Below are 26968 nucleotides of genomic sequence, written 5' to 3'. Positions count from 1 at the left end.
TACACACTCACCCCAAGATCATTTGTAATCTTTCCTCATGATATGAGGGACAAACCTGGGGCAAGTGTAAAAGAAAAACAACAACAACAACAACAACAATAGGAGATTCTTGAAGCAAATTCTCCCTGAGACCTCCTACATACGACGTAATATAGATTTTATTTATTTTTTTAAACATTTACATTTTTTTGGGCCACACTCAGCAGTACTCAGAGATTACTCCAGGCTCTGTGCTCAGAAATCGTCCCTGGCAGGCTCAGAGGGTGATCTGGGATGCTGGGAATCGAACCCGGGTCCGTCCATGGTGGGCCACGTGCAAGGCAAACCCCCTACCGCTGTGCTATTGCTCAGGCCTGAAATGTAGATTTTTAAAATTTTTAATAATTTTATTGTGATCAACATGAATTACAAAAATATGTAGATTTTGTTTGTTTGTTTTTGTTTTCTGGGTCACACCCAGCGGCACTCGTGGGCTCTGCGCTCAGAAATCGTTCGTGGCAGGTTCAGGGGATCATAAGGGATGCCTGGAATCGAACCACCGTCTGTCCTGGATTGGCCCCGTGCAAGGCAAGCAAGCGCCCAATCGCTGTGCTTTATCTCCAGCCCGGAAATGTAGATTTCTTTTTTTTTTTTTTTTTTTTTGGAAATGTAGATTTCAATAAAAACAAGAACCACGCCCCGTTCCCCGGGCCCGGCCTCCCAGCCCCTAGGCCCCGCCTCCCCGTCCCTGACCCCTACCCGGCCTTTCCACTCAGCCTTTCCGGCCCCACCCGAGCTCCTCATTCCGAATTCCCGCCTCTGAACTCCTCCTCCCTTTCCCCGACCACGCCCCCTAGCCGGGCCCCGCCTCCCCGCGGGCTCCGCTCCCGTCTTTCCAAAACATCCACTCATTCCGAATTCCCGCCTCTGGACTCCTCCTCCCTGTCCCCGACCACGCCCCTATCCGGGCCCCGCCCCCGCAAAGGCCCCGCCCTATCATCCCAACCCACCCCCTCATTTCAAATTTCCTCCCAAGCCCCGCCCTTCAGCCATGGCCCCGCCCCCTCGCCGCGTTTCTCTTTTTCCGGCTTCGCCACTAGGGGCGGCCGCTGCTGCCACCACTGCAGTCGCTTCCGAGCGGTGCTGCCCAGGTTTCCAGCCGAGCCTCTTTCCTAGCCGGTTCCCAGCATGGCTGCCCCCAGGGGCGCGGGTCGTGGAGCCGACGTGCTCTCGCTCTCCTGACAGTCCCTGACTTCTGTGCTCTCCTTGTTGTTCCTCAGACCGCCACAGCAGACATGTTTGCCAAGGCCTTCCGGGTCAGGTCGAATACGGCCATGAAGGGGTCCGACAGGTGAGGGAGAAAAGGGACCCCGTTCCCCACCAGGGCACCCACACATCTCGAAGGCCCGCCTCCCACAACCCACTGGGGTGGAGGCCTACGGGTAGAGCCTGGAAAGGAAGCCCTGAGCCAAAGGGTGAGTTAGTTAGTTAGAGCAGGGTGAAGATGGAGAGGAGCCTGATTGACCTTCTTAAGCTTATGGCTAGTCGGCGGTTATAGGTTTCAGACTACTTCAGGATGCAAAGACATGACGAATGCGAAAAACCAAGGACTATAGGGCTTCTACCCTTCAAAGAGCCTCTTGGGAGAGGTCAGATTGAGTTTCAAGAACTGTAAATAGAGGAGTAGTGTCTTAGGGAGAACTCCTCGTAGGAGAGACAGATGAATGGTGAGGTAGGGAGAGCATACAGCACCTGTGGGAAGGGGACCTGAATCTGTTCAGATAGTATTGCAAATACAGATAGCACGTTGGGAATTTCAGGATGAGTATTAGATAGTCTTCATTCTTGGAATCCTGGTATTTCATGATTAATTGGCTGACAGATCTGCCACTTATATATAAGTCTGGGTCCAAGGGTCCAACTCAGTCCAAGCACGGGCTGAGTTTCCAGTGTCAGGCTGTTCATTGGAGTTCAGTTATCCCTGTAAAATTAGAAAAATTAGAAACATACCTGGCAGCATGTGAAAATAGGGACATGTTGAATTGAGTGACAAGGAGCAAAAGATAACCTAGAAGTGTATGAGTAGTAGGTGTTTTGATTTCATAGAAAGCTCTTGAGTTCTCAGTATTTATTAAAATTCATTCAGATGGCATGCATACCCGATACTGGTGTCTTTTCTATAGGAGAAAGCTTCGGGCTGATGTGATGACTGCTTTTCCCTCCCTGGGAACTAGTCAGGTCTCTGAATTAATTCCTGGAAAGGAGGAACTCAACATTGTAAAGTTGTATTCTTGCAGAGGGAATGCAGTGACTGTGTACGTCAGTGGTGGCAATCCCATCCTATTTGAACTGGAGAAAAATCTGTATCCAACAGGTATGTTGGAGATAGGTATTGTTAGTGTCTTCACCTAACTAAATTCCTTCTTTTTCTCTGTCTTCCATAAAACAAACAAGCACAAAATCTCCCAGTACCATCTCAAAAGATCTGTGGGGCTGGAGAAATAGCTCAGTGGGCAGGGTGTTAGCTTTGTATGCAGCCAACCTAAAGCTCAATCCTTAGCATCTTATATGGTCAGCTAAGCCCCACCAGGGATGATCCCTGAATATAGAGTCAGGTCATGTAAAAAATGTTTCTTAAAATTGGCCCAAGTGGGAACCTGAGAGAATACAGTGGATAAGGTGCTTGCCTTGCATATGGCCAGTCCAAGTTTTGTTTCCCTTTGTTTTTTTTTTTTTAATAATTTATTTAAGCACCGTAGTTACAGAAATGTTCATAGTTGGGTTTCAGTCATCAAATGTACACCACCCTTCACCAGTGTATCTTTCCCATCACCAATGTTCCACTTTCCTTCCTCCCCACCCGCTGCCTGTCTTCAGGATAGGCATTCAACTTCTCTCACTATCATTGTCATGGCTCCCTGAACATTGCCAGAAGTGATCTCTGAGCACAGGTGTGGCCAAGAGCAAAACAAAATAACCAAATAAACAAAAATGCTGACCTTAGCAGGATTTTATTAAAATGCTGAGGCAGTACTGTGTTAGCCAAAATTAGGTGGATTAATTGAGCTATAAATCCAGTGTTACAGTGGTATACTCAATGGAGCTCTCCTATAGATTCTATTTTATTTTAGTCTCTCACTGTCTTTTCAGGGACACTGTCTCTTTTTTCTGCAACTATGGACACCCCACTTTTCACTTGCGGCTTTTCTTCTTTGTAGTTTGGCTACAACGGTGTATTGTGGTTTCCTCAAGCCACTCCTTACCTGACCTCTTTTTGCTGCAGTACTTGTAGACTTGTAGTCACTATGGAAACAGGGATTAAAAATAATAAACAGGAAATTTTTAAAATTTCTTTCAGGCTGGAGTCTGTTTTGAGGTGCTTGCTAATGAGGTCAAAAAATAGAATCTTTATTGGGTCTCTATCCCCACTTTTATTAGATTATAGGGATGGAATGCAGGACTGCTGCATGCAAGGCAAACACCCTCCCTCTTCTATTGCTCTAGCTCCCATCAGGAACATTTTTTCACTGTTGCAATCCAGGGGAAAAATCTGGAGACAATCGAAGTCTCAAATGACCCTTTCTTTAAGTTTCTGTTGTACTCAGAAGTCAAACCTCTTTGGACATGCCTTCACAGACGTCTCTCTTTCTTTGAGTCAGGTTTATCTTCTGTATCTTAATTAAAACGACTGTAGTATTTGGTTTGCCATTTCTCCAGGGAAATGGCTTTTTGGCAGTATTTTCTGGTTTTTTCTTTTTGGACAGTGTACACCCTGTGGTCCTATCCTGATCTTCTTCCAACCTTTACAACATGGCCTCCGGTACTTGAGAAAATGGTGGGGGGAGCAGGTAAGATGATTTTCCTATATTTTGACTGAAACTCATAGTAAGAGCCAACTAATTTAATAAATGTTCCCATTTCCCATGTTTATATGGATTAAAAAAATGTGGATTTCGAATCTCTCATATGGCTGGTTTCATGAGTTCTCTAGGCCTCTGATCTTATTGGAAGGCTTAAATAAATGATGTGAAAGTACTTTGTGAAATGCCATATGCTGCACTTTAAATCAATAAGCTGAATTTACGAAACCAGGATAGAATAGGATAATGTTTGGTTCTTTGCTTCAGTTTGACCATTAGGCCACCTTTCAAGGGGAAAGGTCTGATATTCAGGTTTCCATTTTAAATTTTAATTATGAATAATGTATTTGATACTTATTAAGTTTTTCATTGAGTGAATGAATAAATGATGAAATAAATATGGAATTAGATGGAAGCATAACGTAGGTTGTGATGCTTTTCTTTACTGCAGATTTGATGCTGCCGGGACTAGTGGTTCCCCCTGCTGGTCTGCCTGAGGTACAGAAGGGAGACCTCTGTGCCATTGCCTTGGTGGGGAACAGGTACTGTGCCAACCAGTTGAAACTATGGGGGGCAAAATGAGGTAAATGATGAGGTTGGGGTACAGAATACCAACTTCCAAAACACATGGATAAATTATTAAATTATTAAATGGGAATAAAACCCCAGTTCATCTGGAAGAAGCAGAAAATGTGTCACTGTGGCAATGTTAGTATTACTGTGGGATGATACTTCTGGGCTGAATGAATTTTCTACTATTGCTGCTTTTTCTTTCAATGATTTTTGAGGGAGGGGGTTCCCGAGAGGTGTTTAAGAGTCTTGTTGGTACATACTAGTGATTTTTAGCTGACTAACCTGTGGCTCAATGCAAGGGCTAGAAGTACAGCAGATGTGGTACTCTAGAACCGTGTGATTCTAGGGACTATCTGGGCCACACCTGGTGGTACTCAGAGGCCTCCAGGTTTGCACCCTTCAATGCTAGGGGAGTATGTGGTACTAGGGATTGAACCTGGGCCCACTGCAAGCACTTGCCTTAACCGCTATTTTTTTGTTTTGTTTGTTTGTTTGTTTGTTTTTTCTTAACCCCTGTTTTATCTCTTCATTCCAGTGTGCATATTTTTCACAGATATGTTGGATCTTTTTAGCTGTTATGTATGATAGGAAAGGACCTCTTGTAATGGACTCTGTGTTTGTCAGCAGTATTTTGCAAGAGTGGCTACTAGGAAGAGTTGTTATACTGAGGTTAACTGTATTTTCTGATGTCCAACAGAAATACTGTATCATTTTCCACTCTTGCCTATAGGATTTATGAAGTCATTTCTGTACATTCTCACCGACAGTGAATATGTTGGGTCGTTTTCACTTGTATAATTCTTTATGAAATATATCATACATTTTTTATTACTCATTAATTATTATTACTCATTGCCCCTTTTTTGAAAGGAGAGAGAGAGATTGTAGATATGGGAAGTATAAGTGTTTAAACTTTTTTTTTTTTTTTTTTTTTTGGTTTTTGGGCCACACCCTGTGACGCTCAGGGGTTACTCCTGGCTATGCGCTCAGAAGTTGCTCCTGGCTTCTTGGGGGACCATATGGGACGCCGGGGGATCGAACCGCGGTCCGTGCGCAGGCAAGGCAGGCACCTTAGCTCCAGCGCCACCGCCCGGCCCCTAAACTTTTTATTTTTTGCTCCTTAGGTTCTCCTATTTTCCTTTCAAAATCAAGCACCTCCATGTTTTCTTTTTGTTTGCCTTAAAGGCAAATTTGCAGTTGAAATTTTAATTTGCTGTTGAAAATAACTATGGCATCATTGTTTCTGCTTCCCCACACTCCCATTCTATCAGTGTTAGGGAGAGCTACATGATCTACTGGGATCTTTAGGTTTCTATAGTTACTATATGATTTATTTATTTTTCTTTTGGGGCCACACTCAGAGTTTACTCCTTCCTCTGCACTTAGGAATTAGTCCTGGTGGTACGGGGGGACTGTATGGGATGCCAAGGATTGCACCTGAGTCAGTTGTGTGCAAAGCAAATGCCCTACTTAGTGTACTATCCCTCTGACCCTCTGTAGTTACTATAAAATGGTTGTTTTATATATTTTTGAACATATCAGGTTATATATAAGTTATAAAAATAAGATATTATGAGTCAGCGTAGACGGAACTTTTCTAATTGGTACCACTGTATATCTTTTCTCCCTTCCCTAGAAAACTCATAGCCTAATAATGGCATCTGAACCACCCCTCTTCTCAACATCCTTATAGAGTTACTATACTTACTTTAAGATAAAGGGATGTCAGGCCAGAGAATACAGTGGGTAAGTCACTTGCCTTGTACTTGGCCAACCTGGATTTGGTCCCCTGCACCAACTTAGTCCCTCAAGCCCTGCAATGACTGATCCCTGAATGCAAAGCTAGAAGTAAGCTCTGAATACTGGGTGTGACCCCAAAAAACAAACAAGGGAGTTAATTTATATATATTTAAACTAGTCATATTTATTAATTAGGCTTTTAGAACATAGTCTTAGTTATTTTTTTCCGATAGTAATGTTTGGAGACTTTATTAATATTATTTTTTCCTGTTTTTTCGGGTCACACTTGGTGATACTCAGTTACTCCTGATTCTGTGCTCAGAAATTACTTCTGACAGGCTTGGGGGACCCCAGGGGATATTGGGGATCAGACCTTGTTTGGCTGCTTGTAAGGCAAATGTCCTACCAGCTGTTCTATATCTCTGGTCTCTTTCTTTTTTTAATATTTGAAACTTTACTTAAACACCCGACTTTCAAAGTTATTCATAATACAGCTGTTTCAGATATTCAGTGTTCCCACCACCATGGAGACCTTCTCTCTACCAATGTCCCCATCCATTTCCAAAGGCTACCCCTTAGCAGGAATGAAATAATTTACTTTATATTACTTGTTACAACATATATCCTACAATGGTGTTATTGAAATCATTAAGGATTTACTGAGCCTTTAGGTGGTAGTTGAGCCTTCTGTGATTTTTTTTTTTTTCCCATTGAGCTTACTGGTTTTCTGCGAAACTTTCTCATCTAATTTACTGTGCTTCTACTGGGCTGTCCATACTGTGAGATTTAGTGATGTTATGCAGCCACTCCAGGAGCTATGGAATTGGGATGATTCAGCGGGTTGGCATCTCTCCCAGATAAATTGTGGAACTGTTTGTATGCCAGAAGATGTCATCTATGGGTGGAGTGCTGGGTTTGCTATTTAGGTGGGGACTTCTCCTACTCCATCCTCAGGTGGCTTGAGAAATCTCAGTCCAGAGACCTGGCCTACTGTGCTAACTCAGCCATGGCTTCTCTTCAAGAGAGAATTGATATTTTGAAATAAAAAGGTTTCTTTAAATTTCCTTTCATGTCTTGCTTGGGTATTAAGAAACACACCAATAATGTTCAACAAAGGAGTTGTCTATAGAGAAGAGGAATGTTTGGTGAGAGATTTTGAAAGTCACAGTAATCTGAAGAAAATTAATTACACTGAGTATATTTTCTGGATGTTTTATATTTATAATCGGGTACTTTTAGCACATTTGTGAAGACAGTTTTGACATCTGCCTTCCCAGAAGACACCCCTGACTCTTCTCTTTGGCCTTCTCGTTAGGGCCCCTGTTGCCATTGGGGTTGCTGCCATATCAACAGCTGAGATGCTAACTGCGGGCCTGAAAGGAAGGGGCTTTTCTGTGCTCCACACATACCAGGACCATCTGTGGTAGGTTTAGTATTTCTTCTGCTTTACAAAGTGGTTGAGGAAGGGTGTAGAGGGGGTAAGCATGGGGCCCGAGTCCAGAAGTAAAACTTTTGATCCTTGCTGTTTCCTTATGTAAGGTGCTAAACCCAAATTCATTTCCTTGCTGGACATAGAATAGTTATTATTACTATTATTATTTTGGGTATTGTGTGTCAGTAATGCTCCGGGGTCAAGCCTAACAGTGCTTGGAAGGTATTGTGTAGTTGGGGATTAAACTGTTCTTCTTGAATGCAAAGCAAGTTTTATGAGCTATCTCTTGGCTAGAAAATATTTTTTGTTGCCTATTGAGAGAAGAAATTTAAAAGAACTTTGATTTTTTTTTTTTCCTCAGAGTATTTTGTAGGCCTGGAAGAAGGCTTTCAGGACTCTGCTCTGTCCCTCAGTACAGTACAGTGGTCTTGATTTTTTTCACTCTAGTCAGTCTGATTTTCTTTGCCCTTCACATTTTATCTTTTCTGCTGCATAATTAGGGCTCTGGACAGTTTCACTGCTAAAGCCAAATTAATCCTCTGGCTACAGGCAAAAAACTGATGACTTATGTTGTACCATTTAACATTTTAGAGCTCCTAGTTATGGAAGTTACCTTTTATCACTGTAGCAATAACTTTCTCCAGCCATGTAACAATTTATTTTTTGATTAGTCCTTGTCCTTCTACCAGAATAGTAAATAATGGTCTTTTCAAAAGCACTGGTCTTTTGACTAAGTATTGGACCTGTTTTTGTTGGTTTGTAGACCAAATCTGGGACTTCCACCTACAAGTATACTCTCAGCTCTTTGCATGGCTTCATCAGTCCTGCTTTGTAAGCCTTTAATATAATAGTCCATGTTTTAGCAGACACCTAAGGGTTGCATATTGATATTTACCTGTACTAGTAGTTTAGGCAACCCATCAAAATGCTGCTATTTAGTTATCTAAATTGTTTTATTAAAGGCTTATTTATTGTCCTTTCCATTCCCCAAACACACATACACACACACACACACACACACACACACACACACACACACACACAAATAGGCTATTTACCAGATCAGATTGGCCTAAACATATACTTTGGCCTTACTATTAATGATACTAATGAACCTTGCTGCTACTATTAGCTGAAACTTAGTTTGATTTCTATAATCTTGGTTTGGGTAAGTATCTTTTTACTTTACCCTCTCTCCATGCTCTCTGCCATCACCTTTTTTGGTCTTTCCTTTTTTTTTTTTTTGGTTTTTGGGCCACACTCGGCGGTGCTCAGGGGTTACTCCTGGCTGTCTGCTCAGAAATAGCTCCTGGCAGACACAGGGGACCATATGGGACACCGGGATTCGAACCAACCACCTTTGGTCCTGGATCGGCTGCTTGCAAGGCAAACACCGCTGTGCTATCTCTCCAGGCCCTTTTTTGGTCTTTCTAAGGTTAAATTTCTGTAAGTGAGATTATATTTTGATTTAAAAGAGCAGACTTTGATTTTCAACCTTTAAGGTGAGCATGTGTTTTGTACTTTGTGCTGAGACTGTATTTCATCAGACTGATACTGAATATATATTTGAAATTTTGATTTTATTATTTAATCCAGAATGGTTTTTATTACTTCTAATTCACTTGAAGGAGTACTTTGAAAGAGGGGTCACACAAACTGCTTTTTCTTTCATATTTCTCTGTCTAAAGTTATCTGTTGATAATACTCTCATTTCTTTTGGATTGGGTGGAGGTCAGAATTGCTCTTACCATTTCAGAGATGAAGAAACAGGCATGGCACTGTCCTGGGCCAAGAACTGGAAGTGAAATTGAGAGCAGAGAGCAGGCTCTCTGCCTCTTGATACTGTCTGTCTGGGGAACTTTGGTCAAGCACCTAGTCAGTGGTGGAGAATACTGTGAATCTTCTTGATGTTTCTGACATAAGATTTTTCTAGGCAATCTGGACATAAGTCCTCCCCTCCCTTTATCGCACCACTGACCCTGGATGCTCCAGAACTTAGTGAAGAGAAGGGATCTGTCCAGTCAGATTCCACTCTGCAAGGAGTCATGAGGGGCCTGACTCTGGAGGGAGAAGAGGAGGAGGAGACTGAAAAGAGTCCTCAGATATGTGGAATGGAGTCCCCGTCAGAAGCCTCAGATGATCCCACAGACAGCAGGACACATCAAGGTTTGACTGTGGGTGTGGGGCCATCTCCCTCCCTTCTCTGTTTAGGGAGAAGCTGTGTTCTACTTCTGCCTCCAGTAACACCAAAGCTCTGGGGAGAGGAAAAGGCCTTGTTTGGAATATGGCCGGCTAAAGTTTTTGTGTGACGTCCTTTCCCCATTGCATACTTTTCTTGGGGGCCACTCTGACCTAGTATTTGTATTCTCATTAAATTTTTTGATGATTCTAACTTTTCTGGGTTAGTCTCACCCTGCTATAGGCAGGATGAGACTTGTGGTGTAACTGCTTCCCTGGGCTTAGCTCTCTTTAAAAATTCAGTACTCAAGAGCTTTGGACCTTGGACATAGGTTCCATGGAGCTAAGAGGGTGAAAAATGACAAAAGGAGGGAACTGGGAGGAACTTGTTACCCTATGAGGGACACGCTGTGTCTCCATTGTGGTTCCTGTTCTTTCCCTTGCAGAGAAAATGGATGAACTATTACTGCAATGCTTCTTGCATGCTTTGAAGTGCCGAGTCAAAAAGGCTGACCTCCCTTTGCTCACCAGCACACTCCTTGGCAGTCATATGTTCTCCTGCTGGTATGGAAGGCATGGGCAGAGGGCTGGAGTGGGCAGGGTTGGCCAGGACTGGCTCCCTGTTCCATGGTGATGGGACAGGGTGAAACTCTTCAGTATTGGTTGGGGGCCATGTAGGAGAAAGAATGTGGTAGAGGACTTATTTGGCTAGTGGGTTAGGTTCTGAGTTTTATTTATTTATTTTTATTTATTTTTGTGGTGCTAAGTGTTAAACTCAGGCATACATGTGAAGTACCATGTATGAGACTTAATAAGTCTTATTCACTACCACTGAGATCCCTAGCCCCCGGGTCCTTAGTTTTAAAATAAAGATTTTAGGGCCGGAGTCACCACACAGCATAGGGCATTTGCCTTGCATGTGGCTGATCCAGGACTGACCTGAGTTCCATCCTGTCATCCCATATGGCCCCCTGAGCCTGCCAGGAGCAATTTCTGAGCACAGAGCCAGGAGTAACCCTGAGCGCTGCCGGGTGTAGCCCAAAAATCAAACCAAAACAAAATAAAACAACCAAATGGTAGGACCAAAATGATAGTACAAGGGGCCGGAGAGATAACATGGAGGTAGGGCGTTTGCCTTGCATGCAGAGGGATGGTGTTTCGAATTCTGAGCCTGCCGGGAGCGATTTCTGAGTGTAGAGCTTGGAGTAACCCCTGAGTGCTGCGGTTGTGACCTAAAAACAAACAAACAAAAAAAATGATAGTACAAGAGTTAAGGCACTTGACTAGCATGTGCCTGATCCCAGTTCCCTTCCCAATACCCAGGATGTTTCACCTTATCATGACAATTATCATGGAGTGATCTATGAGCACAGTGCTATGAGTAAACCCCAAGTACCCTTAGGTGTGGTGGCCCAGAACCCCATTTCTCTAAATGCAAACTAAGAAAATACAGAGGAAATGGAAGGTTGCAGTGGCCAAGATTCTTTGAGTTCTGATTCTGCTGTTTTGATCCCAAGCTCGCTTACCGCCGGGCAACACACCCTGGCAAGGAAGAATGCTGCGCTTCTTTGTCAAGAGACTATTTCTGGAACATTTAACTTTTCACACTTTCCTAAAGAGTAGGTAGGCAAGATTAGGTTGTATCAAGAGGAAAAATCACTGTAAACTCTCCTCTTCTATACTCAACGGGACATAGAGTATCATATGTGGATGAAACAAGAACTTTGAAGACAATCTCATTTCAGGTCAAGTACTGGCTTCCCAGAGTATTGCAGCAGATTGAATTTGAACTCATTCCTGGGCTTCTCTGAGCTTCAAGGTCCAGCACTTGTTGGACTGCTGTTAAAAATTAAATTACCTGATAGTAAGAACCTGATCAATACTAATGTCAGGATGTTTGCTCATTGATTCTTTTAGGGGAGTAAGACTGAATATCTTTTCCTTATTTTGTTTGTTTTGTATTGATTTTGGGGGCCACACTGGCAGCACTCAGGGGTTACTCCTGGCTCTGCACTCAGAAAGCCCTCCTGGCAGGCTCAGAGGACCATAACCCCTGAGTGCTGCCAGTGTGGCCCCCAAAATCAATATAAAACAAACAAAATAAGGAAAAGATATTCAGATTTCTGCACTCAGAGAGCCTTCCTGGCAGGCTCAGAGGACCATATGGGATCTAGTCCTTCTTCTTTTTTTTTTTTTTTAAGAATTTTTCCATTTTTAGTTAACTTGTTTGTATTTTAAATTTTAAAATAATGTTTTAATTCCTTTTCTTCTCTTGCCTTTACACCTGCTGTTTTGTTGATATGATGACCCTGGCTATAGTGCCTGCCAGAATGGCTGCACATCAAGTTACTGTGATCTCTGAGGACTGTGCTTCTTTCAATGTGGTGCTTGTACATGTGATCCCTGGGGTTCACTCTCTTAATTGAGGCCCACAGTTAATGGTGCTGCTTGGTGGGAGGAGGAGGGGTGTGTCACAGTAGTGACACCCAAGTCCTCACTAGGAAGCATATTTCCCATCTTTGTTATTCATGCATCTTTTAGTTATCACTAGGGTCTCAGTCCTTTGGTGTGCTTATATACACCTGGTTAAGCTCAGAATTACTTGTAGTACTAAGGATCACTGAATTCAGATTAATTTTCTTTTTCTTTTTATTCAGGTCCTACCCAATTCTGCTCAGGGACCTTGGGATTTTCTCTTGACAATTCTCAGCCAGGCAGTGCAGACTTGATGATTTAGTACTCAGGCCCAGCACTGTGGTGCATAGATTCAGGAATACTACACACCATAGAAGCCATCCTGTCAATGCCTGGGGACTAGCAAGGCTAGAACTGGCAGTGATAGGAAGTCAGCAGGACTATATACATAGAGCTAGTAGGAACAGGCAATTGGCGACTGTGATCAAACTCAGAGCAGAGCTTCACATGTACCAGGCTTATCCTGGTCTGTTTTGCTCTGTGTATTTATTATTATTATTATTATTATTATTATTATTATTATTATTATTATTATTATTAGGGAGCAATTGGCTTATACCTGAATGTGCTCAGGGATCACTCCTTGGTGTGAGAGGTCAAACGTGGGTTTGCTATTTTCTTTCTTTTTTTTTTTTTTTGGTTTTTTGTTTTGTTTTGTTTTTTGGGTCACACCTGGCAGTACTCAGGGGTTACTCCTGGCTCTATGCTCAGAAATCACACCTGGCAGGCTGGCAGGCTCAGGGACCATATGGGATGCCGGGATTCGAACCACCATCCTTCTGCATGCAAGGCAGATGCTTTACCTCCATGCTATCTCTCTGGCAGGTTTGCTATTTTCAAGGCAAATGCCTTACCTTCTGTATCACTCTGGCCCTTGCTCTGTTTTTCAAAAAGTAGATTTAATGTAATTTCTTTCTGTTTAAGTGTGGGGTTCTATAAGGAATTTTATACAAGTATGGTGTAATGCTTGGTGATTTGTTCTTATCTTTACAGGTATTTGGGGAAAGGGTCTGGAAGATAATCCATAAATAATTGATAAACCTCAATAATAAGATTGAGGTTCTTAACTTAGGGAGAATTCTGGAAGGGTTCTCTCTGTATCCCATTGCCATTGTTTGTCACATTTTGAAAAGCCAGATATAAGTTCTGGAGAAAGGAATGAAATAATACAGCTTTCTTCAGGCACCTCTCACTGAAAACGAATAGCTCTAGGATAGGGTAGCAACTTTTCTATAAAGAGTCAGAGAATAAATATTGAAATTATTTAGATTTTTCAGGGATAAGTAATCTCCATTTTATCTCTTTGGTTCTGCCACTGAGATGCTCAGGCCACTGGAGACCACGAATACAACTGTTGTTAGACTGCCTGCAGGCATAGTTTGTGGGTCTGTCCTGGACCTGGCTGTCACAGAGACTTTGGTGTTGAAAAGGTTCACCAGTCCTAAACTTTTGAGGCTTGTCACCTTTGAGAGAATTCTCAAGCTCTCTCTACTATATTAGCTACTAGCCACATATAGCTACTTAAATTCAAATTAATTTAAATGAAATAGCACTCAATTTCTCATTGCCATTGTCATATTTCAAAGGGTTACTAGCCACATTTGGCTAATGGCTGCCATAGTGACAGAAAATCTTTGTCTCTTGGATGCTGTCAGCTAGTATTCCAGCTGCTGCCTCTGACCATAGGGAAGGAGGCCTAGGGAAGCTACCCTTCTCAGAGCCAGGCAGGTGCTACTACTACTGCTTTGTCCATTCAATTTGCCTTTTTTATCTGCCATCAGCCCCAAAGGACAACAACTGGACATAAAGAAGTCTAGCTACAAAAAGGTAAGCAGTACCTTCTATGCACAGCCAACCATATGTTAGGGCACACACCACCTGGCTGAATGGGCACTGAGGCAGCCCCTCTCCAGTACTGGAATGAAATTTTCTGATTTCCAGGATAAGGTGGGACAGGAGATAATACTTCCCAGGAGAGGCAGTTTGATGGCCTCTTTATTCCCCTCTCTCCTTTTTACCCTGTTATATTTGATCATGGATTTGCCAGGCTTCACCAGTTATGTCTACAGGCTTCTCATTCCCTCTCTTGGGAGGTGGGAGGTAGGGGCACAGGGACTGTTATATGCCCCTCTCCAGGGCCTGCTTACCACAGTATTTTGCACATCAGATGTGCTTAGTATGTATGGTGTGGTATTGATGAAGTCCCCTACCACTGCCCTTTCTCCCTTAGCTCTCTAAGTTCCTGCAGCAAATGCAGCAGGAGCAGATTTTACAGGTGAAGGAGCTGAGCAAAGGGGTGGAGAGTATTGTATCTGTGGACTGGAAACACCCAAGGTGAGTGTATGGGCCTGCTCACTGTAGCTAGCAGCCCCCAGGATACCTGGGCCATGTACTAGAGTTTATGAGACACTAGTATAACATGTGTTTTTTTCTTTCCTTCTGCTGGGTTTTAGGATTACATCTTTCATCATGCCCGAGCCCTTCCAGACCTCCCAGGAGGATGACAGGGAACAGCCCTATCACCCTCCAGATATAAAACCCCTCTACTGTGTCCCAGCCAACATGACTCTGCTCTTCCAGGAGTCTGGCCACAAGTGAGTTTTTGGAGAGTAGAGCCCTTCTCTGCCTGTTTAATGTTTTGACCTTACTTCCTTCTTAACCTGGCTAGTGTTCTGTGATGGGCAAACTTGTTCTGCTCTGGACTCCTATTCTCTTGGTTCCTCTTTATGCCTTCTTCTATGGGGAAGTGCCATAGGGCTCTAAACAAGAGAGTAGGTCTTTTCTACTCTTCACATAGTCCTGCTTCCAGAAAAAAAGGAAAAAGACAAAGGAAAAGGCTGAGGAGGGTGCCTTGCAGAGCAGGGCATGGATCTCTTTAGTTAGAGTTTGCCTCTAACCCTGCATGAACCATCATTTCTCCTCATAGGAAGGGGAGCACTCTGGAGGGCAGTGAGGTCCGATCTGTCATCATTGACTACGCCAAGAAAAATGACCTAGTTGATGCATATAACAAAAAGTGAGTGAATGGAGGCTTGGGAGTGGGGTGTCTTGTCTGTCTTGTAAGGTTTTCCTTTTTAGCAGACATAGACAAATTTGTAGAGTTCTGTGATGGAGGAGAGAAAGGCGATCAAAGCCTTTTAGAAATGACCATTGTTGCTGAAAGGGGATAAAGTGATATTCATGGTACCACTTTATTATTAGCAAAGGGGGGTGTAAAATGCATGCCCCAGGGGCAGGGGAGATTTGGGTGGGAGGGAAATTGGGGACATTGGTAGTGGAAAATGTACACTGATGAAGGGTGGTGTACTTCGTATGACTGAAATTCAAGCACGAGCAAGTTTGTCATACAGGGCTTAAATAAGGTAATCATATATTTTTCTCCAGTCCTGAAGTGAAAAAAAACTTCACTTGGAGTTTTTTCTAGGATGATGGATGACAACTGAATAAATAGCTGTGATAAATTCTTTACTGATTATCAAATGCAGGTGTTTAACTGATATCACTGTAGCTTTTTTGGTACTTTGTATTTTCTGAATAAAGTGAAGACATCATTATCTTTTTTTCATTTTATTTAATTTGTTTTTAAATTCCAAATACAGCTCACAATGAGCCTAACTGATTATGGTTAGTAGCCAAACTGAACCAAGACAACTGATCTTGGGAGTGACACCTCCCACCCACACATACCCCTGCTCCTTGCCTTATCATTCCCCTTTCCTCATCTCTTGCTTTTTGAAAATTTGGCTCTAGGAAAGTGTACCTGCATCTCCTCCTTTCCTCATTCATTGTATTATTACTGTGAATTTTAATAATCCTGATGAATTGGAGGACACATAAAAGAGGGATCCTGAATTGGCCTTTGGGTCATTAATAGCAGATTTCTTTATTGTTTCTTCTTTCCCTTATAGTCTTGTGAAATTAGATCCTGTCCTATGTGACTGCCTCTTAGAGAAAAATGAACAGCACAGTATCATGAAGCTTCCGTGGGATAATCTTCTGGCTAGGTAATGATGGCTGTAGCTCTTTTCTAGTTTTCTCTTCCCTCTAGTTAATATCTGTCATGCTGAACTTTTATTTGTGTTGGGGGGGGGCAGTTTGGAGAGAACAGGTAAATACCAAGCAGGGCTTGGAAGCAAGGAGCTGTTACTAGCAATACTTAGCCCACTGGGTCAGTAGGTCAGTTTAAGAGCTCTAGGATTTGGTGCACTGCCAGGACTATGAACACTTTACTCAGCAGTGTTTGGGAACAACAGCCATGTTGTTTTCATTGTTCAAAGTACCTGCTCCCTAACCCTATCATATCAAAGTTTAGAATTTATCATTATTTCTGGGGCTGGGTGAAAGCACAGTGGGTGGGGCATTTACCTTGCACATAGCCTACCCAGGTTTGATCCCTAGCATCTTGTATGGTTGGCAAGGCTGCCAACAGTGATTCCTCAATGCAAAGCCAGGAGTAACCTCTGAGCACTTCTGGGTATAGCTTGCACCCCCCCCCCCAATAGTAAAAGTTCTAGAATTATCATTTTTTCACCTCTGGCTTGTTCCTTAATTCATACTAGATCAGTCAACATAAATACTGGTTTAGAGAGTTCTAATGATTTGAGCTGGTATAATGCAAGAGAGCTTAAGAAAGAGAAAGAGGGAGCTGGAGTGAGAGCACAGTGGTAGGGCATTTGCCTTGCATGTGCCAACCCTGGATGGACCCTAGTTTGATTCCCGGTATCCCATATGGTCCTCAGAGCCTTCCAGGAGTGATTTCTGAGTACAGAGCCAGGAGTAACCCCCGAGTACCACTGGGAGTGACCCCCCCCAAAAAAAAATGGGGAAAAAAAGAGAGAGAAAGAAAAGGAATAGTGAGTAAAAATAAGAACTTCAAAAATATTTAGAAACAAAAGAAGATACAGGAGAATTATTTTAAAGTCTTCAAAGAAAGTACATTTCCATAGAAATAAAGCTAAAAAGAATATACAGTAGAAGTTAGCAAACCATAACTCCCAAATCAGGTTTGCTACCTATGTGAATTTTATTGGAATGCAGACCACTCCATTTGCTTGTTTTGAAGGACTTACTCAGCAGTACTCAGGGCTAACTTCTGGTTCGCTCTGTGCTCAGGGATCACTTCTGGTGGGGCAAGTGCCTTACCCGCTGTACTATCTCCTCAGCTCACCCTTATTTATATTTTGTGCTGGGCTACTTGGGCTTTGATAACAGAGATGAACAGTTTCAATAGCTACCTTATAGCCTTCAAAACCTTAGTTATTGACTAGCCCTTTAATAGAAAAATTTGGTTGGTCCCAATATATGTAAAAAAATAAAAGTGGCTAGATGCAAGATTGTAATATTGTTTTGTAAAGCCTACATTACTGGAACAGGTGGGAAGATGAAGTAGCACTCATATACCATGGTGGGGCTCCCAGCCAGGCAGTGAGCTTCCAGGGCAGCCTGAGATGGGTGCAGTCACAGGTATTCATTTCCCAAATAGGTGGGCCTCAGCTTGGGCTGCCTTTTGGGGAACATTTTATTGTTCAATTTAATTTTTTTAATAAGTATTTTTTATTTTGGGTTTTTGGACTACACCGGTGGCATTCAGGGGTTACTTCTGGTGGGCCTGGGGGACCATATGGGACACCAAGGAGCAAACTCAATCAGCCATGTGCAAGGCAAATGCCCTACCTGCTGTGCTATCACTCTGACCTCTTTCTTTTGATTTTTGGGCTACACCCAGTGATGCTCAGGGATAACTCCTGGCTCTGAACTTAGTAATTAACCCCTGGCAATCCTTGGGGGACCATGCATAGATCCATTAATTCTGTGGCTTGAACCCAAGTCTAGCACTTGTAAGGCAAATGCCCTATCTATTGGGCTATCACTGCAGTGCCCCTTTGGGGATTTTTTTAAAAAAGCATGTTTGCCTGGTCTAAAATTCTGACTGAATTGGACTGGGACACAGTTCTTCCAGTGTTGAATGAGTCTTCTGTGCAGCTGAGGGCCTGCCACTACCTGCAAAGATAGCTCCACCCTCAGCTCCTGAGAGCTACAGGGTATAAGGCAAAGGTTTCTGTTTCTCTCTCATCCTGTAATCATTAAACTTCTATTTCAGATGTTTTGAAAAATTGCAGCCTGCCTATCAAATGACTTTTCCTAGACAAGAGCCCATTGTGAAGAAGGGGAAGATTTGCCCAATTGACATCTCCCTGGCACAGAGATCTTATAACAAAAAGGTGACTTTGCTTAAAAAATGTTTTTATTGAGATCATTGTGAATTACAAGTCCTTCATAGTTGTATTTCAGGTACACAATGACAATGAATTAGGGCTATTCCTACCACCAGTATTGACCTCCCTCCACCAAAGTTCCCAGCGTGCATCCCATACCTTCATCTTTAGTCCCCTGGCCTACCAGTATAACAGGTCCATTTTAAGTTTATATTGTTATAATTTAGATCTCTTTAGTCTTTTGTCATTGATTTTGGCTTGAGTATATAGTTCAGACCTTTTTATTTTCTCCACCAATGCACCTGAGATCACTTGGCCCCTGGGCCCCATCCAACCTTTTTTTTTTTTCTTTCTCAATATGTAGAAAGAAATATGAGGTAAAACAAAGTAATTCATGTCCCAAGGTTCTATGAAAAGGGCAGGAGCCTTTATTTAGAAATAAAATTAAAAAAAAATAAAATTTTATAAAACGGGTGGTGAGGGCCAGAGAGATAGCACAGCAGTAGGGCATTTGCCTTGTGCACAGCCAATCTTGGACAGATGGTGGTTTGAATCCCGGCATCCCAGATGGTCCCCCTTGCCTGATGGGAGCGATTTCTGAGCACAGAGCCAGGAGTAACCCTGAGCGCCGCTGGGTATGATCCAAAAACGAAAACAAAAGGGGGCTAGTGGTGATAGTAGGTTATTTTTTTGTTGTTGTTCTTTTTTTCGTTTGTTTGTTTGTTTTTTTGGCATAGGCACAGCAAATGTTGATGAAATTAGAAAGGAAATACCTTAGGCTTAAAAAAACAGCATGTTTCTACCCATGAAGCAGATGTCATAAGACCTACTACACTCTTTGGGCATACTAATTGTCCAGCCCCAAGGTCCAAAATGGTGATTATTAAAAAGCCAGTGATTTGGGCCCGGAGAGATAGCGCATGGCGTTTGCCTTGCAAGCAGCCGATCCAGGACCAAAAGTGGTTGGTTCGAATCCCGGTGTCCCATATGGTCCCCCGTGCCTCCCAGGAGCTATTTCTGAGCAGACAGCCAGGAGTAACCCCTGAGCATCGCCGGGTATGGCCCAAAAACCAAAAACCAAAAAAAAAAAAAAAAAAAAAAAAGCCAGTGATTTGGGGCCGGTGTTTGCCTTGCAAGCAGCCCATCCAGGACCTAAGGTGGTTGGTTCGAATCCCAGCGTCCCGTATGGTCTCCCGTGGCTGCCAAGGGCTATTTCTGAGCAGATAGCCAGGAGTAACCCCTGAGCACCACTGGGTGTGACCCAAAAACCAAAAAAAAAAACCAAAAAAAAAAAAAACACCAGTGATTTATGTTTCCTCCAAGCAGAGTGAAAAGTTTAGTTTGGTCTCACATACCTCAAAGTTTTATTAATGAGACATCAAAGTTTGTTTGATCAGCTGGCACAGCATAGCATCAATAAAACAACCCCTTACTGAGTATTATCTGCATTTTCTGCTAAGAAACATAGTTTGGCCTCGTCCCAAGAGTAAAACAGTTTTTTTTTCTCTTAAAGGTGTATTATAGTATTTCAGCTTTACACATTTTATTATATTTTGCTCAGTGAAAATAACTGGTAAAAGAATTGCTGAAGGAACTGACTGTTTAGCTTGGCAACACAAAGCTAGAGAGAAAACAAGCTCATCTGTCTATGAAAGTGAACTAGCCATTTGGCCTTCAGGAGACCCAAGCAGCAGACAAATGAGTTTAAATACTTTGTAGTACTTTGTAGTTTTGAACATGGACTTGAAATCTGAGACCTGGGTTCAAATGCACCTCTTGCCTCACTGCTCAGGTTACTTTCTTTTTACTTGAGTTTCCCTATTTGAAAAGTGAAGCTATTATCTATCTTCCAATGCATTGTGAAGATCAAATGAGATATATATGGGTAAAATACTCAGAATATTATGTGTCATAATTCAGTATATAAGAAACAAATTAAGCCTTAATTAGCAGTAGCTATACTAATTTGATTGTGTAATTATGTGCCAGTCATTGAGCAGGGTATATATTTCCATTTCCTTACATTTTCTTTTATTTCTTTTTTTTAAAGCAGTTTATTCATTTATTGATCGATTGGTTTGGGGCCACACCCAGCGATGCTCTGGGGTTACCCCTGCTCTGTGTTCAGAAATCACTCCTGGCAAGCTCAGGGGACCATATGGGATGCCAGGAATCGAATCGGGTCTGTCCCAGGTCAGCTGCATGCAAGGCAAACGCCCTAGCACTGAGCTATCTCTCTGGTCCCCTTTTATTTTTTGAAGTAGTGTTTTGTAGTTTTCTTTCCTATCTGTATACCCTTGATATCTTTTTCTTGCTTAATTGTTATGGCAAAATACTTTCAGTGTTAGATTGAATAGAAGTGGTGAGAGTGAACAATTTTACCTTGTGCCTGATCTTAGGAAGAATTTTAGTTTTTTCCTATTGAGTATAATTTTTGCCATGGACTTGTAGTAATTGGCTTTGACTATATTGAAGAATGTACCTTCAATTCCTATTTTATTTTATCATGGGAGCTGGATCTTATCTAATGTTTCCTCTGCATTTATTGATATGCTCATATGATTTTTCTTTTTTTTAATTTTTTTAATTGATATGGTATATGTTAATTGACTTATGTCATCCTTACATTCCTTGGATGAATCCTTGGTTATGGTATATGACCTTTTTGATGCATTGTTGTATTCTATTTGCTAGTTGATGATTGTTGATGATTTTTGTATTCTATTTGCTAGTGTTATATTTGCTTGTTGATGATCATCGCATCTGTATTCATCAAGGATATCAGCCTATAATTCTCCTATTTTGTGTTGTCTGTCTGCTTTTGTTATTAGGGTGGTGTTAGCTTCATAGAAACTATTTGGAAGTGTTTCTGTTTATTCAGTTTCCTAGAAGAGCCTGAACATGATTAGCCATGTCTTAAAGATTTAAAAGAATTCACTAGTGAATTAATCTGAGCCTGGTCTTTTATTTTGGGGAAGACTTTTGATTACTATTTTAATTTTCTCAATAGTGATAGGTTTGTTCAGCTATTCCAGATCATCTTGGTTCAGATTTGGGAATCTCTAGTAGCCCAAGAATTTGTCCATTTCTTCTCCTCAGGCTTTCTTATTTCTAGGTTCTCTTGTTTTATGGTATGAAGTTTCTCAAAGTTATTTGTGATAATAATTTGAATTTCTGAGAAAGAATTTCTTTCTCTCTTTGTGAGTCTTGCTAGGAGTTTATAGATTTTTTTCTCTCCAAGGAATCAGCTCTTAGTTTCATTAATTCTTTAGATTTATTTTCAGATTTCACTTTATTAGTTTCTGCTCTAAGTTTTATTATTTCCTTTCTTCTGCCTGCTTGTGGTCTTTTTGTAAGTCTTTTTCCAGTTGCTTAAGTTGTGCAGCCAAGTTATTTACTTGAGCTTTCTTATTTCTGATGAATGCTTACATAGCCATGAACTTTCCTCTTAACACTGTATTTCCTTTTAACACTGCTGTATTTCATAAGTTCTGGTACTTCATATCTTCATTCTCAGTTGATTTCAGGAATTTTTTTGTTTGTTTTTTTTTTGGATCACACCCAGCAGGGCTCAAGGGTTACTCCTGGCTCTACGCTCAGAAATCGCTCCTGGCAGGCTCAAGGGAGCATATGGGATGCTGGGATTCGAACCACCGTCCTTCTGCATGCAAGTCAAATGCCCTACCTCCATGCTATCTCTTTGGCCCCGATTTCAGGAATCTTTTTATTTCCTCTTTGAGTTTCTTTTGACCCACTGGTTGTTCCCTCAGGAGCTTTTTAGTTTCTAGGTGTTTGCATTGTTCTCTGTTTCTATTTGTGAGCACATCATGGTCTGAGAAGGTAATTTATTTAATTTCTTTTTTTAGTTTTTGGGTCAAACCCGACGGCATTCAAGGGTTACTCCTGGCTCTACACTCAGAAATCGCTCCTGGCAGGCACAGGGGACCATATAGGGATTCAAACCACCATTGTCCTGAATTGGCTGCATGCAAGGCAAATGCCCTACCAATGTACTATCTCTTCAGCCCCCACTATGCTATCTTTCCAGCCTGATTTGATTTCTATATTCTTTACTTTGGGAGGTATGTTTTGTGTCCCAGCATATGATCTATTCTGGAGAATGTCCCAAGTGCACTAGAGAAGAATGAGTATTTGGGATGAAAGACCCGATATGTTACTTTCTTTTTTATTTCTTCCTTCAGATCAGTATTTCCTTATTGAACTTTACTAGATCTATATAGAGTGACAGAGTGGTATTGGTCTTCTACTGCTATTGTGTTGCTATTATTATCTTTCATCAAGTCTATTAGTTATTTTAAGTATTTTCTGGTCCCTCATTAGGTGCATATATGTTTAGGACTGTGAGTTCTTCAGGGTGTACATTTTCTATGGTCAATAAGAACCTTTGCTTATAACCTTTTTCAAACTGGTCTATTAGTGATATTAGTATGGCTACACTGGCCTTTATGAGGGGGTTATTTGCTTTAATAATTGGCTTTCAACCTTTGACTTTTGAGTCCGTGTTTGCTCTGACTGTTCAAATGTGTTTTTTGCAGACAACAGAATGTTGGGTTCAATTTTATAATCCATCCTGCCACTCTATGTCTCTTAATTGATGCATTTAGTCTTTTGGCAATGGGATAGATACTGCCATGCAGTTTTGTGCTATCTTTCTATAGAAGTTTGGTTTGTTGTGGGATTCATCTTGTCTTAAAGTAGCGCCTTATGTTCTTCTTGTAAAGGTTTGAGTCTATGAAATTCCTATGAACTGCTGTTTATCTGTGAAGTTGTATATCATTCCTTCAAATCTAAATGAGTCTGGTTGGACCAAGTATTCTTGGTGAGGCATTCATTTCATTGAATTATTTTCACTGTATCCCACCACTTTCTTCAGGCCAGATGGTTTCCTTTGGTAAATATGCTGTAAATCTTAAAAGATATTCCTTGGTATATATTTTCCTTTTTTGATCTTGCTGTTTTCAGTATCTCATTATCAGTGAGAACTTAACTTAAAGGGCTACTTTAAGACATCTTTTCCATCTTTTGTTCTTGTCAGGAAGTTTTGTGCACATCATCTTTAAGCTTAAGTATTTAGTACTCAGTTCTTGTTACTCTGTTGTTGAGGCCTTCCAATGAATTTTTCATTTTGCCTACCAGGCTTTTCTGTTCTGACAGTGCTTCTTTACCATGGTTCCTTTTGTAGTCTCAAGGTACCCCTTTCATTGGTCATTGTCAGTTTTTTTCCATTACCAGGGAGGCTCAGGGTGGCTTTATGTAGGTGAGAGATTATTTTGTGGCCTTGTGAGTTCAGGAAGCTGAGCCTTTAGGCTAGGTCTTTGATCTGTGTGAGTGGAATGAGGGTCCATTCATTCAAGCATATCAGCTAACTCTGCCTCCTGAAATAGTGAATTATTTTCTGCAGGTCCGCAAAAGTAAGGTCCCCTAATTAGGGAAAGATATAGCCTTGAGATATTGTGTTAGCAAGGTAGGTGGTTGGAATAGATGTGACCTTTAATGTTTCATTTATTACTTACTTGGTTTTATGCCACATTTATTGGTGCTGAGTGACCATTCCTACCAGTGCCTGGAGGACTGTGTTTTATTAGGGAGTAGGGGTCAAACTCAGGGCTTCTATAAATAACGTAAGCACTCCAGCTCTTTGGTGATCTCCCTAGTTCTCTAATGTTTGATTGGTTCTAGTGTTTTTGAGGCTGCAGTTCCTTGACAAGCCCAAAGTTTTAAAGAGCCAAAGGAAGAATTGTGATTTTTTTTCAAATGATAATTTTTTTCCTAGATTTTTAAAATCTCTGCTTATATTTGCCATTTGTCAAATGAATGAATAAAGAGAAAATACATGTTATAACTATATACTTGTTATTAGGGAGTTACTGGTCTTTATAAGTATAATGGTGGTTTGGATTTTTGTTTTAAAAAAAGTCTGTCTTTTGGAATTACATAATGAATTATTTGTAGATGAAATGTCATATCTAGGAGAAGTTGCTTCAAGTATAGGCCTGAGGGGATGAAGAGATAGCAAATAATCAGGTGATTAATCAGTTGCACATTGTTTACATTTAGCAATGGGCACATGGAAATTCATTTACTATTCTGTTTTTATTTATGTTTAAATTATCTACAATAAAATGCATATTTTTAAAAAGTATATGCGGGGCACTAAATATAAAACAATGTTGGATTGGTAGGAAAAAATCAATATAAAGACATAAGAATAAATTATTTGAGTGAAGAGATGTGATACTCACAGGAATGACCAATGAGTGAGGAGTTTTTTGAGACTCTGAAAGGCCCTCTGAAGGGGCCAGCATCTGATCTTTACCCATTCACTCTTCTCTTCCCCCAGGTGACTGTTGTCCGGAACTTAGAGGTGTATGGTCTGGACCCGTGTTCAGTGGCTGCCATCCTCCAGCAGCGATGCCAGGCTAGCACCACTGTTGCTCCTGTTCCTGGGGCCAAGGATAGCCTACAGGTCCAGATCCAGGGAAACCAGATCCACCACCTTGGTTGGTTGTTGATTGGTGAGCATCCATCTAACTAAAACAGTAGAGACCCTGGTCTGTGTTGGAAATTTTCTTCTACTGATCAACTTCCTCTAGTTAATCGATGCATGTATACACCTAGGTATATACAAACATATTTGGACATGTGATTTTAGCAGCCTGTAAGCATAGAACTAATGTTTAAACTATCTCTGTGGGCTCCCAAACTCACTATTCTTTGTGCTGTACCTTTAGATTAGTTCTTTTAAAGAACATTTGTTTAGCACCCAGACTCTCTGCTAAGCTCTGTGCAGTTCCAATCTCTCAATAATGACTACAGAGTTGTTTATTTTATTCAGCTGAGAAAACAGGTTCAAAGAGACTCATTATCTTGTACTGAGATGTCTAGGTGTTGAAGTGCATCTGGGCTGTGAACTTCAAAACTAACTTAATAAACAAGACCCTCTTAACCCCAAGGCCCAAGTGCACAGTCAGCTTGCTGTTCACCAAATAGAACACATACCTGCAAACTAGGATGATTTGGTCTGTTTGTGCTCTTCTCCAGACTGTCCTCCATAACCTGAATCTGCCTAACCTTAAAGAAAATGTTCTGTAGATGATTTCTATTTTTCTCTATACTTTCTTATTAAATTCATATTAAAAATGCTATTAGAGCTCTTTAGTTTGTTAATTACAGTGCTATTAGAGCTCTTTAGTTGTGTTAATTAGTCCCAGTTTCTGCAACTTGACTCAACTTTTTGAACATTTAGACTCCAGCTATGGTCCAGAGACCTTTCCTTTTTTTTTTTTGGGGGGGTCACATCCGGCAGCGCTCAGGGGTTACTTCTGGCTCTATGCTCAGAAATCACTCTTGGCAGGCTCAGGGGACCACATGGGATGTTGGGATTCGAACCACCGACGTTCTGCATGAAAGGCAAACACCTTACCTCCATGCTATCTCTCTGGCCCCGACCTTTCCTTTTATATTCCTTTTTTCATCCTCAAAGCCTAATAAATAGCAAATGCTCAGTAAGCAAATTTATTTCATGGTACATGCAGTTAATTTGTTGAGTAACAGATCCATTAAATCAAAAGCCCCATATGAAGACACGTTAAACAGGGACCAGAGAGGCCGGAGCAATAGCACAGTGGTAGGGCATTTGCTTTGCACAAGACCAACCCCAGTTTGATCCCAGCACTTCATATAGTCCCTCAAGCCTGCCAGGAGTGATTTCTGAGCGCAAAGCCTAGAGTAACCTCTGAGTGCCATTGGGTGTGGCCAAAAACAAAAACAAAAAACCCAAAGACAAGAGTCATAGCACTGCAGATAGGGTGTTTGCCTTGCACATGGCAGAACTGGTTTCGATTATTTGGCATACCATATGCTCCTTGGAGCCTACCAGGAATGATTCTTGAGTGCAGAGCCAGTAGTAACCCCTGAGCACTGCTGGTGTGCCCCCATCCCCCACATGCTTGAACACAGATAAACATACTCTCAGCAGAAAGTTGTCAGTGCCCAAACACAGTGAAAGTAATTATGAGAGGAACATAAAGCATGAACTTAGGCTTGAGATGGAAGGAACAGTGTACCACCTATTGAAGTGGATTCTGAGCAGATCACATGATAGAAATCATTTGACCAGAGGTCTGCTGATGGCAGGAATAGCACTGTGGGACAGAAGTCTCTAGTTGTATGGATGGGGCCCAGTTGAGAATCCCAGCTGTGTGAATCAGCCCAGGTGATTTAAGAAATGACACTGTGATACAGAGGGAAAGAGGGGTGAAGTAAGCAGAAGAACAGTACCCCACTGAGTTTCTCCTTTTTGTATTCTAGAAGAATATCAGCTTCCTCGAAAATATATCGAAGGCCTGGAAAAAGCCCCCAAACCTGGCAAGAAGAAGTGAAACACAGAGGACCCTGTCTAAGCTGAGCACTTTCTGGTGATATTGTGAGCTTTTCAGCTTTTACAAGTAAAAAATATAATTCTTTACCACAATAAATTTTTATTCTCATCTAAA

At 41.6% G+C, this 26968-nt stretch overlaps 1 protein-coding gene across 1 annotated transcript; it reads left to right on the top strand.

Moving 5' to 3' along the window:
* Positions 1 to 1091: 1091 nt before the first annotated feature.
* On the top strand, positions 1092 to 26968 carry EIF2D (eukaryotic translation initiation factor 2D). Its single transcript, XM_049770946.1, has 15 exons — positions 1092 to 1330; positions 2163 to 2353; positions 3744 to 3827; positions 4291 to 4381; positions 7468 to 7575; positions 9518 to 9750; positions 10209 to 10326; positions 14019 to 14064; positions 14468 to 14571; positions 14691 to 14831; positions 15164 to 15253; positions 16146 to 16241; positions 18338 to 18458; positions 24814 to 24988; positions 26784 to 26968. The coding sequence occupies exons 1-15, from the start codon at positions 1275 to 1277 to the stop codon at positions 26852 to 26854; spliced, it is 1725 nt and encodes a 574-aa protein (XP_049626903.1). The 5' UTR covers positions 1092 to 1274; the 3' UTR covers positions 26855 to 26968.

This window comes from Suncus etruscus, chromosome 3 (assembly GCF_024139225.1).
Source record: "Suncus etruscus isolate mSunEtr1 chromosome 3, mSunEtr1.pri.cur, whole genome shotgun sequence".
In the NCBI taxonomy this organism is placed as follows: Eukaryota; Metazoa; Chordata; class Mammalia; order Eulipotyphla; family Soricidae; genus Suncus; species Suncus etruscus.
Note: the sequence above shows the minus strand (reverse complement) of the source record. Positions and strands in the feature narration are given on the sequence as shown.